This window comes from Scardinius erythrophthalmus (genome assembly GCF_964197995.2).
Source record: "Scardinius erythrophthalmus genome assembly, chromosome: 24".
Taxonomy (NCBI): Eukaryota; Metazoa; Chordata; class Actinopteri; order Cypriniformes; family Leuciscidae; genus Scardinius; species Scardinius erythrophthalmus.
This window is the reverse complement of record NC_138244.1, coordinates 19267149-19283344: the sequence shown is the minus strand read 5'-3', so window position 1 is coordinate 19283344 and position 16196 is coordinate 19267149. Positions and strand designations below refer to the sequence as shown.

The window sequence follows — 16196 nt, the reverse complement described above, 5'->3', positions numbered from 1 at the left end:
ACAGCGGCAAAAGTTCTGGATTCTGATTGGCTGACGGGAGGGACGACGTCACGTGAACGTTACAGCCAATGGTTACGGCATATCAAATGTCAACCAAAATTACACCTCTTTTTGACTGTCACGGAAATATATTATTCATTATAAAAGTAATAGTAGAAATAATAACATTATTATATTTTTTTTAGGCTGCATATACAATTTATAAGGATTGTGTGTGTTCATGTAGTATTTATATTAGCATTAAATAAAAAATACAATTATTGGAAAGTTCCAAAACATGCAAACGTAAGTGAAATCCCATTGTAATTAATTCTTAATATTTTGTTTATAAAATTATATAGATGATGTATATATATTTTATATATGTAGGCTATAATTTTTTAAGTTGTTTAAAATGTGATGGTTTCATTGTTAAATGCCTAAACTTACAAACATATGTGAAACCCCATTGTATTTAATGGGATTGGTTATTCCATCTGAGGACTTTTGGCCATATAGTGTATGCATGATATTTTCTGTGATCTGATTAAGAAAATTAATCTATTCAGGGTTTTTGTTTTGTTTTTGGTAATCAGTTGAAATATTGTCTGCATATGAAAGCTGTATAATGTTGGTCTGTGTTATTGAGATAAACATCATTGCTTATCACACATAAAATCATAAACCATTCCAGACACATTTTCCGCTGAAGCAACAAATGCATTCTTTATTTTTGTTGTTGAAAAGTGGAACAGAAGAGCTCAGACAGCATTAAAGTTTCAACAGATCTGTAAAGTTTGGTGAGGAATTCTAGCAATGACGGCACTTTCAATACGCATGTGCTGCGGTGCAACAGCATAAAACTCAACTGAATCTTACGCAAACCAAGTAAAACATGCTGACTCTAACAAGAGACAGACAGAGTTCAACAGATAAATGACTCTATTTCACACGCTTTCCATTTAAGGCAAACAATTTAAAATGTCTGCCAAGTGCCAATGTGTGTTATTGAAGTAACTTTTTTTCAGGTGATGGAAACATATTCATATTAGAGACCTAACAAATCAGCACAGCAGACATCCTGTGGGAACCTCTGCTTTGTTAAGGACATTTAAAACTGACTTAAGTGAATACAGCTGTAAAAATACAAACTAGCCAAATTACGCTCCCGCTTCAAGTCAATCTGTGATCGGGGGAGTAAAGAGCTTGATAGTAGTTAATGTCACTGACAGCCTCGAATCGACCGGCTGCCTGATGGGTGAATTTGTTCTCCGGGATCGTCAGTGTCCAATCAAGCCAGTTTGCTCACAATGGCCTGGTTGAGAGAGTTCAGCTGATTGGTCCATCTGTCCAGAGCGGTGTATCTGGCTCCGCCTCTTTTCTGGTGATCGAGCTCCAACAGCTGATTGACCTGGTCAATTCTACCGTTGATTGTGCTGAAAGACGTACAACATCAGATTCATATATTATATATATATATATATATATATATATATATATATATATATATATATATATATCTGCAGTGAAAGAATATAAAAAAAAAATTCTTTTAATTTTTTTTAAAAAATCGATTAAACTTACTTGTCTAAAATACACTGCACAAGCAAGCTTTCCACATCTGAAACATCAATATTCAATTCCTAAAGAAAAACAGGGACATGAAAGCATATGTTATAATAATGTAATATATTTACTATAGTATAATATCTAGAATATAATATAGATTTACCTTTGAAATAAATGGTATGTGTATCCTAGTGTAAGGCTTAATCAATTTGATGAGCACTTGCGTTCTTATGTTCCGTAACAATTCTAAAGGGAAAGGGAAAAATAAAAATATGACTCCAACATTTGATGTATGAGATTTATGAAATAAGTTGAAAGTGTACAAGGAAGACAAAAGCCACGCAAACTGACCCTCAATATGTTCTCTGATGAAGGGGTCGTCCATTATGTTGCTGTGATTCGTCTTTAGGATTTTCTCAAACTCTGTGATGTCATTGTTTTGGTAGGAACTAGACAAATTATAAGCAATTAATATCATAAAATGAATCCATTTGGACCATAAATTGAGTTAAAATAGAAGAGGACTGGATAAATGAGAAGTGGTGTTGTGCACACTTACCTTACTAGGTTTGTCATTGCCAGGATTTCTGGATCATTCTTGTAAGGTTTTGCCTAGTCACAGAGCCACATAGAAATAATTAGGTTTTTTTGTTATATTATAGACCACAAAAGTTGACCTCCTATGACCAGGCCCAGATAGAATCTGCAGTGTTGAGCTTTTCTGCACTGATTCTGGGGGAAATAAGTTGCTTTTCAAGTTGAAATGTTAAGTTAAACAGAGTCCAACATACTTATTGGTCAATGAAAGCAAATACACCAAAATATTGAATATATGAACATGCAATGATGAAGAATGTGTACTTTCTGATGGCCTTAGACAGATTCCATGTGGGCCTGTGCATGACTGGCACCTCATACCTCTTGAGAATCAAACGGGTTGATTCCAGACTTCATCAGCATGTTGGCCAAGACCAGGTACTTCAGACAAGTGGTTCGTCTGGGGCTTCCAGACTCGTCATAGTTTTTGAACGCCTCGAAAAAGTCTGTATGCGCCTTCTCGAACTCGCCCTCCCTCAGGTGCATTTTACCACCACATTCTGAAGAGAACAGGTCACAAGTCAAAGAAAATTAGTGGACTTTCCAGTTATACACCATAAACAAAGAAACTTTCCAGTTATACACAAAAAATAAATAAAAAAGGAAACAAACTGGTTTCCAATTATTCACACCAAAAAAAAAACATGCTTATTATACACAAAAGTAAACTTTCCAATTGAACACAAAACAAAAACAAACAAACATTCCAATTGAACACAAAACAAAAACAAACATTCCAATTGAACACAAAACAAAAACAAACATTCCAATTGAACACAAAACAAAATCTTTCAAATTGAACACAAAACAAAATCTTTCCAATTGAACACAAAACAAAAACAAACAAACATTCCAATTGAACAAAACAAAAACAAACATTCCAATTGTACACAAAACAAAATCTTTCCAATTGAACAAAACAAAAACAAACATTCCAATTGTACACAAAACAAAATCTTTCCAATTGAACAAAACAAAAACAAACATTCCAATTGTACACAAAACAAAATCTTTCCAATTGAACAAAACAAAAACAAACAAACATTCCAATTGTACACAAAACAAAATATTTCCAATTGAACACAAAACAAAAACAAACAAACATTCCAATTGTACAAAACAAAAACAAACAAACATTCCAATTGTACACAAAACAAAATCTTTCCAATTGAACACAAAACAAAAACAAACAAACATTCCAATTGAACAAAACAAAAACAAACAAACATTCCAATTGTACACAAAACAAAATCTTTCCAATTGAACACAAAACAAAAACAAACAAACATTCCAATTGTACACTAAACAAAACTTTCCAATTGCACATAAAACAAAAACAATTATTTTTATACGCAAAAACAAACAAACTCTCCAATTGTACACAAAACAAAAAAAAAAACAAAAAAAAAAAAACAAAAAAAAAAGTTTTATTATACAAAAACCAAAAATAATAATAAAACAAACCCACTTTCAAATTGTACAAAATAAATAAAACAAAACAAAACAAAACTACTTAAGCACAAAACAAAAACCAAAGAAAATGTTTTTCTTTTCTTTTTTTTAATGTCTTCATCTTAACAACTACATCTCTGGTATTAAAATAGACATAAATTGTGTAAAATACCTCTGATGACTCCCATGATGAGTGGGTGTGGGATGGCTGATTTAATGTGTAACGACTGCTCATAGAGGGCTTTCAGTTTCTTGTTGTTTTTCTGTGCCGTATACATCTGAATCTCCAAAGCATAGATCTCCAACAGCTGAGTGCCCTTCTTCAAGTCGTCCTCTCCGTCATCCGTCTAATTAAGAACATCGATCACTTTCAGAACAGCACACTTGACATTTAAAGACATTGACATTTTGGTTTTCTTATTTATGCGACACTGATCATTTACTCTACCTGACATGACTGGTGCAGTTGCCTGAGGATTTTCTGAAGCTTTCCAAACTCTTCTCTTTCCAGGTACAACTTTCCCAACTGCATGAAACAGAGTTTGCTGGTCAATATTAAAGGGCATAGCATTGACACAATTATTATCATAGTACTGTGTATATTATTGTTCCTGATACATAAGTGTATACCTGTAATATAAAACAGATCACTTAAATACACAATGCAATGCCACAGCACAAACCTTGGTGTTCGTTTTAAACCAAAGTCTGTCATTTTTGGCATCTTTTAAAGCATCCAGAGTGGTCTCATAAAACTCTTGAAGCAAGTCCATCTGGAAAAAAGGGAAAAATATAAATATTACTTTATTATCTTTAATAACATAATGATATTTAATTTTTATATATAAAGTGTGTGTGTTTGTGAGTGTGTTTGTGTGTATTAGGGCTGTCACGATATCAATTTTTTTAACACCACGGTTATCGTGGCCAAAAGAATTCGAGTGACGATATATTACGATATCTACAGAAACCTTATAATATGTTATCAGTCAAATTTATCTTTAGTTTGTTTATTTTGTGTTTTTAACCAATGAATCACACCATTACATACAACATTTACAACAACTGAGACTCTGGCTTTCTCTGGCTTCTTTGACACTGCCTAAGAAATAGGAGACAGAAAGAGAAAATACTGTCAAGTTCAACAGTATTATAAAGAAGTTTTAAACACAACTAATAGCTTAACTTGTTAACTTGTGTCCCAATAGGAACACAAATCCAAGAAATGGCACACCCAAATTAAAATACATAGTCCATGAAGCCTTTGGACTTCAAACATTGTAGACTAATTTAAAAGAATTTACAGAGAAAAGAACATTTGGCAGATTGTTGTCATATTGCCAGAATTTATTAAATCAATGATAAAATTCTGATATTTATCGAACATTTTTAAGGATTTCATTTTGAGGAGAATGAAATGCTAACCGTTTTTAGTGTAGCACAGCGTCAAAATACAATTTATGAGAATAAATTCTGCTTTATGACAGATGGCAGCTCACCTCCTATTGTAGTTTGGGATGGTGCTGACCCTGGATTATTTACATGTCTTATTATCATACGTGTACTACTCATTTTAAATATTGCGGTTATCGTGATATATTGTCACAACTTTTATTAACACAATTTCGATATTTCATGGTTTGAATATTATGGTTATCGTCATTGTCGGTATATCGCGACACCCCTAATACACACACACACATATATTACTGAACACAGGAGTTTAAAATGTATTAAATACCTGTTTGGAGGTTGAGATATAATCTAGAATAGAGTTGATGGATTTCTCAGAGTAATTTCTGGTGACAGCACTCCTAATATACGTCAAAAGCTGTTTGTACCGGTTCATCATTTCAGGAAAATTTGTCTGTAAAAATAAGAATTAAAAACAAACAAATCAAATGATCAGATTTTATAGTACATCATCGACTTATTTTTTTTTATTGTATTACTGTTAGACAATACAGGAGAGTAAGAAAATGATTTATAAATATTACTTATTAAATATGCAATATATTGTGCTACTATTGTTACACACCAATTTGAAGTTGATCTTAATCATCTGTTTCAGTGCTTTGAAGCCCCATTCTCCTTTCTCACCCTCCAGTTCCAGTACCTGCAGAACAGAAAATAGCGATTATTACACATATTCAACGTTACAGTACGGATGCAGACGCTGAAGGCGAAGCGTCTGACCTTCTGAAAGCTGCTCAGGGCTGCTTTAGGATCATCTTCTTTGAGGGCTTTAGAGTTGTAGTACTGATTCTCCAAATCAACATTGGGCTCGGAGTTGCTGTCCTCAGAGTATTCCTGAAGTGAAAGCAAACAAATGGTATGTGCAACGTTAATTACAGTTCATTTAATCATTAAGGATTAATTCAAGCATTTGCCTGAAAAAACATCTTGAAGGATATTGTACAACTTAATGGTGCATGATTGTTATGATTATGACAACTGCATGACAACGGTTACGTTAAGGTTATTTACAACTGCACATCTATATACATAATAATCTATTTAACAACAAACTGAAATTGGATATCATGCAGTTTCATAACTAGCAGCACATTAGCTATAATAATTTAGTCAACTTCACGTGAGTCTGCAAGTTATCAGGAGATACATGAGAGATTCAACATCAGGAATCGGGTTTGTAAATACATCGCAGTTCTTACGAAACTTCAAATAAACCAACTTAAAGAAGGCTGTCATATTTGTTGACTTGATCTTTGCAGTATTAGCAAACTAGCCACCTGCTAAACAACACCATTGCGAAATTAAGTCCCTGTTAACAGGCTAAACAACATTTACTGATGTCGCTACATTTGCTTAGCATTGAATTACATGCATTTACAGTTGAGTTTATTTTAGACAGCCGTACCAAGTCATAATCCTCTTCATCATCGCACATGAAATCATCTTCCATGTCAGACATTTTGACCGGAGAGAGAGACTCTTACCCACAATGCTCGCCGGCAAAGCGTTATGACATCACGCCGCGCGTTCTACACGGTGCGCGCGCAGCTCCGATTCCTTCCGAGTGTTTCCGAATCCAGTTTGCGGGATTCGTGTGAGTGTCTTCCGTGTTGTTTAGGTTGTAGACGCGTGATTCCGGGTATGACAGTCAGCTGACAGCACTTGTACGGTGTCAGTACACTCCTGCATTGTGTGCTCACTGTAAAACATAGATTATAAACCGCACAATGGCCACAATTCCACCGAAGATCAAGGTGCTGCTCAGTGGAAATGAAAGGTAAGTTGCGACTGTTCGGGACACTATTCGGAAAACTTCGACTGTGAATGAATGGAGTCAACTCGTCACGTCGATTTACATCCTATTGTTTAGTTTCAATTTTCATGTTTGTTTTTTTGTTTGTGTTAGACATACACTTTCCCCTCTTTTTGTTAGGTTGCAGAAACTGAAAGAGGCTTTTCATGGAAAATATGGACAAATGCCTCTCTTCTACGCTCGTGCTCCGGGGAGGGTGAATTTGATTGGTGGGTTGCAAGCAGCGTGTAAACATAACGAATAATAAACATCAGCACTGCATTTTATGTTTTATCATGAATCTTATCATTTCCAGGTGAGCATATTGATTATTGTGGCTATGCTGTCCTCCCAATGGCAATAGAGCAGAATATTCTTGCTGCAGTTTCTGTCAGTGACTCCCAAAAAATCCAGATGACCAACACTGACCCCAAATACAAGTGAGTGACAATGTTCTTTATCTTCTGTTCTTCACAATTTAATTGGTCGTATTTTGTCAACTAATTGTTATTAATTCATTAATTAAATTACTCATTTGCTTATTTACTCACTCACTCATTCATTATTCACTAACTCATTCATTCATTCACTCACTCGTTCATTCATTATTTTCTCATTTATTAATTAATTTGCTCACTTACTCATTCACTCATTTATTTATTTATTTATTTATTTATTTGCTCACTTACACATTCACTCATTTATTTATTTACTCACTTATTCATTAATTCACTCATTCAGTTCATTCATTCACTCATTTATTATTCACTCACTCACTCACTCACTCACTCACTCACTCACTCACTCACTTATTAATTCATTCACACACTCACTCATTATTCACTCATTAAATCATTATTCACTCACTTATTAATTAATTTACTCTTCATTCATAATTCACTCACTCATTTATTATTAATATTCACTTACTCATTTAGTAATTCATTTACTTACTCATTCACTCACTCATTTATTTATTTATTTATTTATTAATTTACTCACTTATTCATTAATTCACTTATTCATTCATTATTCACTCACTCACTTATTTATTCATTATTCACTCACTTCACTCATTCAATTCATTCATTCACTCACTCATTTATTGTTCATTCATTCACTCATTTATTATTCACTCACTCACTCACTCACTCACTTATTAATTCATTCACACACTCACTCATTATTCACTCATTAATTCATTATTCACTCACTTATTAATTAATTTACTCTTCATTCATAATTCACTCACTCATTTATTATTAATATTCACTTACTCATTTAGTAATTCATTTACTTACTCATTCACTCACTCATTTATTTATTTACTCACTTATTCATTAATTCACTTATTCATTTATTATTCACTCACTCACTTATTTATTCATTATTCACTCACTTCACTCATTCAATTCATTCATTCACTCACTCATTTATTGTTCACTCACTCATTAATTCATTCACACACACACACACACACACACACACACACACACACACACACACACACACACTCACTCACTCACTCACTCATTATTTACTCATCCATTCATTATTCACTCACTCATTAATTCATTCACACACTCACTCACTCACTCATTATTCACTCATCCATTCATTATTCACTCACTTATTAATTCATTTACTCACTCATTCATTCATAATTCACTCACTCATTCATTATTAGTATTCACTTACTCATTTATTAATTCATTTATTTACTCATTCACTTACTAATTCATTCATTCATTCACTCACTCATTTTTTATTCACTCACTCACTCATTATTCAGGCACTCACTCATTCATTCATAATTCACTCACTCACTCATTCATTATTAATATTCACTCACTCATTTATTAATTCATTTACTTACTAATTCATTTGTTCATTCACTCATTTATTATTCACTCATTCACTTACCAATTCATTCATTCATTCACTCACTCATTTATTATTCACTCACTCATTATTCAGTCAGTCACTCACTCATTCATTATTAATATTTGCTTTCTCATTAATTAATTTGTTCACTTACTAATTCATTCATTCACTCATTTATTCACTCACTCACTTATTAATTAATTCACACACTCACTCACTCATTCATTATTCACTCACTTATTAATTTATTCACTCACTCATTCATTATTAATATTCACTCACTCATTAATTAATTTACTTATTAATTCACTTACTCTCATTCATTATTCACTCAGTCACTTACTCATTCACTTAACTTATTACCTCAGACATTCACTCACTCACTCATTTCTTTCCTTCTTACAGGGATTTCACTGTGTCTGTTGATGGCATCACCATTGACAGAGAGGATCCTCAGTGGTACTATTACTTCCTTTGTGGAGTGAGAGGAATCCAGGTGGGGTGTTTAATGACACACATAATGCATGTTTGCATTATGGCATTATAATCAGTCATTTGACCCTTGACCATGTGTATGCAGGAGCACTTGAGCTTGTCTTCATTGGCAGGGATGTGTTGTGTGGTAGACGGGACTATCCCGGCCAGCTCAGGGCTCTCCAGCTCCAGTGCCCTGGTGTGCTGTGCAGGTCTGGTCACCATGGAGGCCAATCAGAAGTCTCTTTCTAAGGTAGTCCTTAATGTAAATCCTCTAGCCTGCATTACATACTGTACAACTGCTGCTTATCATAGATGCGCTCGCTCTTCATTTCAGGTGACTCTCGCCGAGACGTGTGCCAAGTGTGAGCGTTATATTGGCACTGAGGGGGGAGGGATGGATCAGTCCATTTCTTTCCTGGCCGAAGAGGGAACAGTAAGCCACGTGTATTTCATATTTGTTCTAACAATATACGTGGTATTTGATTTATTTTTGAAGGGTCGATGGTATGACACTTTTTTTGTGTGTATGATCGCATCTAATTTTTTCAAAAATACATTAAAAATGCAATTCATACATACAGTGATCGAATATACCTTTTTTATTTGATGTACATATTAAAATTGATCAAATGTTGATTTTTTTGGGCGAATAGTCAAGTTGTCAGGGTGTTGCATCCTGATATTATAATGAAGCCAAAATGCCTCATTAAAACGATTTTTTAAGCTGTTACTTGTTAAAAATGTCATATAGTACAACGACCCAAATAACTTGGCATTTATAAATGAAAAATTAATGATATTTGTATAAAAATTATGTTTTACTTTGAAAAAAATATATTTAAAAACGTTTTTAAAGTAATGTTTGCAATGTGTTACATGTATTCAAGGTTTAAGGAAAATGTGAAAATTTGAACATTTTTGGTTACACCACATGACATTTCTAAGGCATGTGTTTTAATGTAGAATTTTAAAATATTTTTTTCTTATTTGTTATTGACCAATTGACATTTTTAACACTATGCATCTACATTACAAATATGTTTATGAGGATTTGATGCTTTTTTCCCTCAAGGCAAAGCTGATCGAGTTTAACCCGCTGCGAGCCACAGACGTGAGGTTGCCCGACGGGGCGTTCTTTGTGATCGCCAACTGTTGTGTGGAGATGAACAAGGCGGCCTCGTCTCACTTCAACATGAGGGTGGTGGAGTGCCGCATTGCCACAAAGGTCTGAACGTCAGGGATGCTACTAGAATCATAGTTTAGTCTTTGTAATATAAGATTTTTTTTGCAAGTTCACCAAAAAAGTACACTAGTTTAAAAGTTTGGGGTTTTGGAATAAGTCTCTTCTGCTCACCAAGGCTGCATTTCTTTGATCGGATATACAGTAAAAATTAAAAGTAATATTATGAAATATAATTACAATTTAATCTATTGTAATATGTTTTAAAATGCATTTTTTTGCATAAATTGCATATTTTCAGCATCATTACTCCAGTCTTCAGTGTCACATGATCCTTCAGAAATCAGTATAATATGATGATTTGCTGCTCAAGAAACATTTCTGATTATATTCAATGTTGAAAACAGATGTGCTGCTAAACGTTTTGTGTGTGTGTGTGTGTGTGTGTGTGTGTGTGTGTGTGTGTGTGTGTAAACTGTGATACATGTTTTTCAGGATTCTTTGAATAGAACGTTCAAAAGAACAAGATTTATTTGAAATCGAAGTCTTTGCAACATAAATGTCTTTACTGTGTCTTTTTGATCGATTTAATGCACCCTTTCTGATCCCAAACGGTTGAACAGTCGTGTATATATTCTGTAGTTTTAATCATAATAGTGAACACTTGGGATGTTTGCTTATAAGACCCCAGTGGTGAATTTAAAAATAGCTCAAAGACTGAGTACATTTAACATTATTTTACAGTAGGTGGCGCTGCAACCAAATATATGTGGAATTGTAAAGGCAAAAATAAGATTTTTTTTTTTTGTTAATTGCAGTTTTTGAGATGATTTTTGAAATTTGTTGAAATTGACCCCAAAATTTTAATCTATAGATCTATAAATCCAGAAGCAGTCATTAAGCTTTAGTGATTAGCCAAAGTTTCCCCAAAGTTTTTCTAGTTCCCTCCCTAATTTTCGACGTTTGCTTGAGTATATTGATGGTAGAAGGTGTGCGTGTGTGCAGATGCTGGCTAAAGCGCGAGGTGTGGACTGGCAGCGTCTGCTGAAGCTGGGGGATCTGCAGAAGGAGCTGCAGGCGAGTCTGGAGGAGATGCTGGAGCTGGTGGAGGAGGTGCTTCACCCCGAGCCGTACAGCAGAGAGGAGATCTGCAGGACTCTGGGAATCAGCGAAGAACAGCTGGGGCAAAACATCCTCAGTGCCAACACACAACATGGTGAGTAGGGTTGGGTACCGAGACCCGGTTCCAATAGGGAACCGGTTCCGACGTAAACGGTAGTAACCAGACCGAATAAGAACGAAACTTTCGGTGCCTGATTTCGGTGCCTGACGTTTTTTTACCGCCCCCTATAAAACATCTCGCGGCACGAATGATCCAATAATAAAACATCTCCAGTAAACCAGCAGAGCGAGCATTAATTTAGTTCGTTTGTTAAATAAGAGGCGATCTAGCGCTAAAATGCGTTTTTTAAATCAAGTGATCAAAGTGCTCGTTGCCGCTGCGATCAGTGGCGCGGATACAGTGCTTTCTCTTGTGGCGCGCGCACACCGCACTGTCACTCGGACGCGCGCTTCGTTGCGGAGATCGATCTATTTATGAGGCGCCGTCTATATGATTATGTGCGCGTAGAGTTTGTGTGTGTGTGTGTGTGTGCTCGCGTCTCAGATGAGTATGCGCGGAGAGTTCCGCGCGTCTCGTGTGTGTGTGTAGAGTTTGTGCGTGAGCGACTTTAGATGTGATGTTGAGCATTTCATATTAGTTTGAGCATTCAGCAGTATACATGTATGACTACTTAGTAGGCCTATATGTGTATGCAAGGGTTTCATATGTGCGTGAATGAAGTTTGATTTAAAGGGATACTCCACTTTAAAATGAAAATTCTGTCATCATATACTCACCCTCATGTTGTTTCAATTCTTTATGAATTTCTTTCTTCTGCTGAACAGAAAGGAAGATATTTAGAATAATATCAGTAACCAGACAGTTTCTGGTCTCATTTACTTCCATAGTATTTTTTTTTTCCTACTAGCCTATGGAAGTCAATGAGACCAGAAACTGTCTGGTTACTGACATTCTTCTAAATATCTTCCTTCCTGTTCAGCAGAAGAAAGAAATTCATACAGGTTTGAAACAACATGAGGGTGAGTATATGATGACAGAATTTTCATTTTAAAGTGGAGTATCCCTTTAAGCCCTAGACGACGCCTATCTATTCATTCTGGTGAAATCACAAAATATAATGGACACAACGTGTCCCTGCTTGATATACAACCACTGATGAGCATAATCGTAAAAAATAAAAAAATAAACTACGAATGCGGATTAGAACCCAAAACCTCTGACACGCCTGACTAAAGTTCAAGTTCAGCTGCCAGTGTTCCTCTTCGGATAAGTCTAGTATTTTAATGCCAACTGCAAATCTTGCATATCAAGTATGAAGTATATCAATATCAAGTATATTTATATGAGGCTATACTGTGTGTGTTAAATATTTCTGCTCAGTGTCAGATATTTCTCTGTTTTGTAAAAGTCATAATATTAGAAGACAAAATTTTGATGTTAACTCAAGTGTTTTCGGCTACATCAGTAGCCTTTTAAACGGCACAATTTTTCATTTAATCAGAAATCAGAAAATCACTCTCTCACACACACACACACACACACACACACACACACACACACACACACACACACACACACACACACACTCAGGTATTATTTTTTTGATAAAGTGTGTGCGGTTTAGTTTTGTTAAGTACCGTTTCAAGAACCGTTTAAGCACCGGAACCGTTTGAAAAATACCGAGTAGGTACTGGTATCGGATAAAACCCAACCGATACCCAACCCTAATGGTGAGACAATAGGAGGAGCTCAAAATCTGCTTTTATAAAATAATGCTTTTGCAATACATTTAAATATATTGCTTCTATAGATATATTATATTTCACCATTGTTTTTTATTTGTCATTCACAATGCTTCATGGGATTGTAGTTACTTAAAAGCCTTTAAGTTACAGTCTTGTACCTATTGGGCCCTATCTTACACCCGGCGCAATGCAGCACCAGGCGCGACCAAGTGTGTTTTGCTAGTCTCAGCCCGACGCAGTTATCATTTTCACGTCTTGTGCCACGTTGTTCAAATAGCAAATGCATTTGCGCCCATTTGTGCGCCCATGGGCGTGCTAGTCTGAAAAAGAGGTGTGTTCAGGCACATTGTTGACGCGTTGCTATTTTGAGGCAACAGAAATAGACTGCGCCATTGACCAACTCAAACCTGGGACACACAGCAGCACACAAACATGACAAATATTTAAAATAAAAGGATTACAATGTAAAATATTATTATTGTGTACATAAAGATATGGTGAATCCGGGCTTGTCCCGTAGATGATCTGCTTGTGGGCTTTTACCTCGTGCACAAGCAGATCCGTTTGCGCTCTGGAGACGTTTTTAGTCTTTCCACTATTAAATTCTGCCATGTAAATAGCGAATCTGCAATGGCGCGAGCACAACTAGCTCTTAAAGGGAATGGGAGATGAGACTCTGATTGGTTTAACGCACCTAAATCCCAAAACACTCCCATTACTCATTAAAAGAAAAGGGCAACCCTTTTAGACCATGCGCCGGGAGCGGCGACCATTTTTCCCGTCGTTAAACTAGCAAAAGTGGATTCTGACACAACCTAAGTGCACTTGCGCCGTGCGCTTTAGACCATGTGCTTAGATCGTTAAAATAGGGCCCTTTGTCTTATCGTCTGAATGCTTTTTTGTTCAAATAAAAATTTCGGTAACACTTTACAATAAGGTTCATTAGTTAATGTATTAACATAAACTAACTATGAGCAATACATTTGTTACTGTATTTGTTAATCTTTGTTAACGTTAGTTAATAAAAATACAGCTGTTCATTGTTAGTTCCCAGTGCATTAACTAATGTTAACAAGATTATATTATATTATATTAACATTAAAGATTAATGCTGTATACATGCAGTTCATTATTAGTTCATGTTTACAAATGTAGTTAACTAATGTTAACTAACAAACCTTATTGTAAAGTGTTGTGCTTCACCTTGTTGCTGGTTGACTTGATTCATGACTTAAAACGCTTTAACGAAGACTTAAAAAAAAAAAAAAAAAAATCCCTATCGGAAAAATGATTAATGGACCTTATTGTAAAGTGTTACCAATGTTATGTATTATTGCTGAGACAAATTGTCATTTTGCTCTACATCCTCTTCTGTTTGTTCCTCAGCGACTCAGTTTAAACTGTACCAGCGTGCCAGACACGTGTACGGCGAGGCTGCCCGCGTCCTGCAGTTTAAAGCCGTGTGCGACTCTTCCCCTGCCGACGCCGTCGCTCAGCTGGGCGACCTGATGAACCGAAGCCACGCCAGCTGCAGAGACCTGTACGAGTGCAGCTGCCCGGAGCTGGACCAGCTGGTGGACATCTGTCTGTGAGTGAGAGTCGTGTCATATCACACATTATGCACTTGCAGAGGAAAACATTTCTTACAGTGTTAATATGCATTGGCTTTTTTCTTTTCACATACACTACAGGTCAAAAGTTTGGAATATTTCTTTTTTATGTTTTTGAAAGTCTCTTCTGCTCATCAGAGATGCATTTATTTGAGCAGAAATCCAGTAAAAACAGTAATATTGTGAAATATTATTACAATTTAAAACAACTATTTTCTATTTTGCTACATTTTAAAATGTAATTTATTCCTGTGATGCATTACTGTTTAAATAGATAATTAAAACCTGATACAATATCATTCAAATTTTTGGGTGTGTTGGATTGAAAGGATCATGTGACACAGAGGACTGGAGTAATGATGCTGAAAATACAGCATTAAAATATTTTATTATACTTTTTAAATTATAATTTTTTACAATTTTTACTGTACTTTTAATCAAATAAATGTATCTTTGGTACATTATTGATTAAAATCTTAATGAATCTGAGTTAATTCACTTTTGACCTGTAGTGTATTTCTTCTGTGAGGCCAAATGAGTCTCATCTCTGAGCTTCTGCGGCAAACTACTGGAAATAGCTTGAGTCTGTCTAATGAATTTTAGTTTTAGCGAAACCTCTTCCTCTGTTCACAGGCAGGCGGGCGCCGTGGGGTCGAGGTTGACCGGAGCTGGATGGGGAGGTTGCACGGTTTCCATGGTTCCTGGGGAAAAGATAGATTCTTTTCTCCAAACCGTGAGTGCACGATATTACCTGCCTGACGCCCGTCGATCCGCTCTGGAAAAGCAGAGTTTATTCGTGACAAAGCCGGGAGGAGGGGCGGCAATTTTCATAGAGGAATGAAAAGTAGCAGGGCTATTTTCTCTCATTTTAGCTACACAATGTGGGTGAAGGAGGTGTTGCGTGTAATGGCAAATCTGATGAAAGGGAAACTGACTTTATAAACTCTGAATGGGCACTTTCACTCTGTACGTTTCGAAATAATGAAGAAATCAGTGATCATTTTATACCCAGTTCGAGGTTGTCAGGGCACTTGTAAAGTACCAAGAATTGCTCTATACATTCCCACTTTGAAAGCGTTCAAGGTCAATATTCAACATTCAATAAAAACATTTCAATGTTTCCAAGCCTCATCATTTACTTTTTTCATTTAATAATAAACATGTCATCAGTGGTGTACTACGGTAAGCAATAAACATCACTATTACTGTTGCTCATGCTTGCGTTTAGTATTGTGTAAGTAATTATGTGCTTTTAGATTTACCGTTCTTTCACGGGCGAAAGCTTTTCAATAGGAATCTACGTAACGTGACA

At 35.5% G+C, this 16196-nt stretch overlaps 2 protein-coding genes across 4 annotated transcripts; one reads left to right on the top strand and one right to left on the bottom strand.

The window, feature by feature from the left end:
• Nucleotides 1–678: 678 nt before the first annotated feature.
• cops2 (COP9 signalosome subunit 2) lies at nt 679–6579 on the bottom strand. 2 transcript variants are annotated; one of them, XM_081355753.1, is made up of 14 exons: nt 6479–6579; nt 5794–5907; nt 5636–5713; nt 5339–5464; nt 4649–4699; nt 4281–4370; nt 4046–4123; nt 3770–3944; nt 2467–2645; nt 2108–2160; nt 1900–1997; nt 1712–1794; nt 1564–1622; nt 679–1415 (listed from the first exon to the last, which is right to left on the bottom strand). In XM_081355753.1, exons 1-14 carry the CDS (start codon nt 6530–6532, stop codon nt 1271–1273), a joined length of 1383 nt encoding a protein of 460 aa, XP_081211879.1. In that variant the 5' UTR covers nt 6533–6579; the 3' UTR covers nt 679–1270. The 2 variants fall into 2 exon arrangements, with proteins under 2 accessions (XP_081211879.1, XP_081211880.1); XM_081355754.1 differs by lacking the exon at nt 4649–4699 and having other exon boundaries at nt 6479–6577.
• A 32-nt stretch (nt 6580–6611) lies between these two features.
• galk2 (galactokinase 2) lies at nt 6612–16094 on the top strand. 2 transcript variants are annotated; one of them, XM_081356638.1, is made up of 10 exons: nt 6612–6850; nt 7007–7095; nt 7182–7305; nt 9155–9245; nt 9330–9476; nt 9561–9659; nt 10299–10451; nt 11412–11622; nt 14661–14862; nt 15518–16094. In XM_081356638.1, exons 1-10 carry the CDS (start codon nt 6801–6803, stop codon nt 15723–15725), a joined length of 1374 nt encoding a protein of 457 aa, XP_081212764.1. In that variant the 5' UTR covers nt 6612–6800; the 3' UTR covers nt 15726–16094. The 2 variants fall into 2 exon arrangements, with proteins under 2 accessions (XP_081212764.1, XP_081212763.1); XM_081356637.1 differs by having other exon boundaries at nt 6980–7095; nt 15518–16004.
• Nucleotides 16095–16196: the final 102 nt, after the last annotated feature.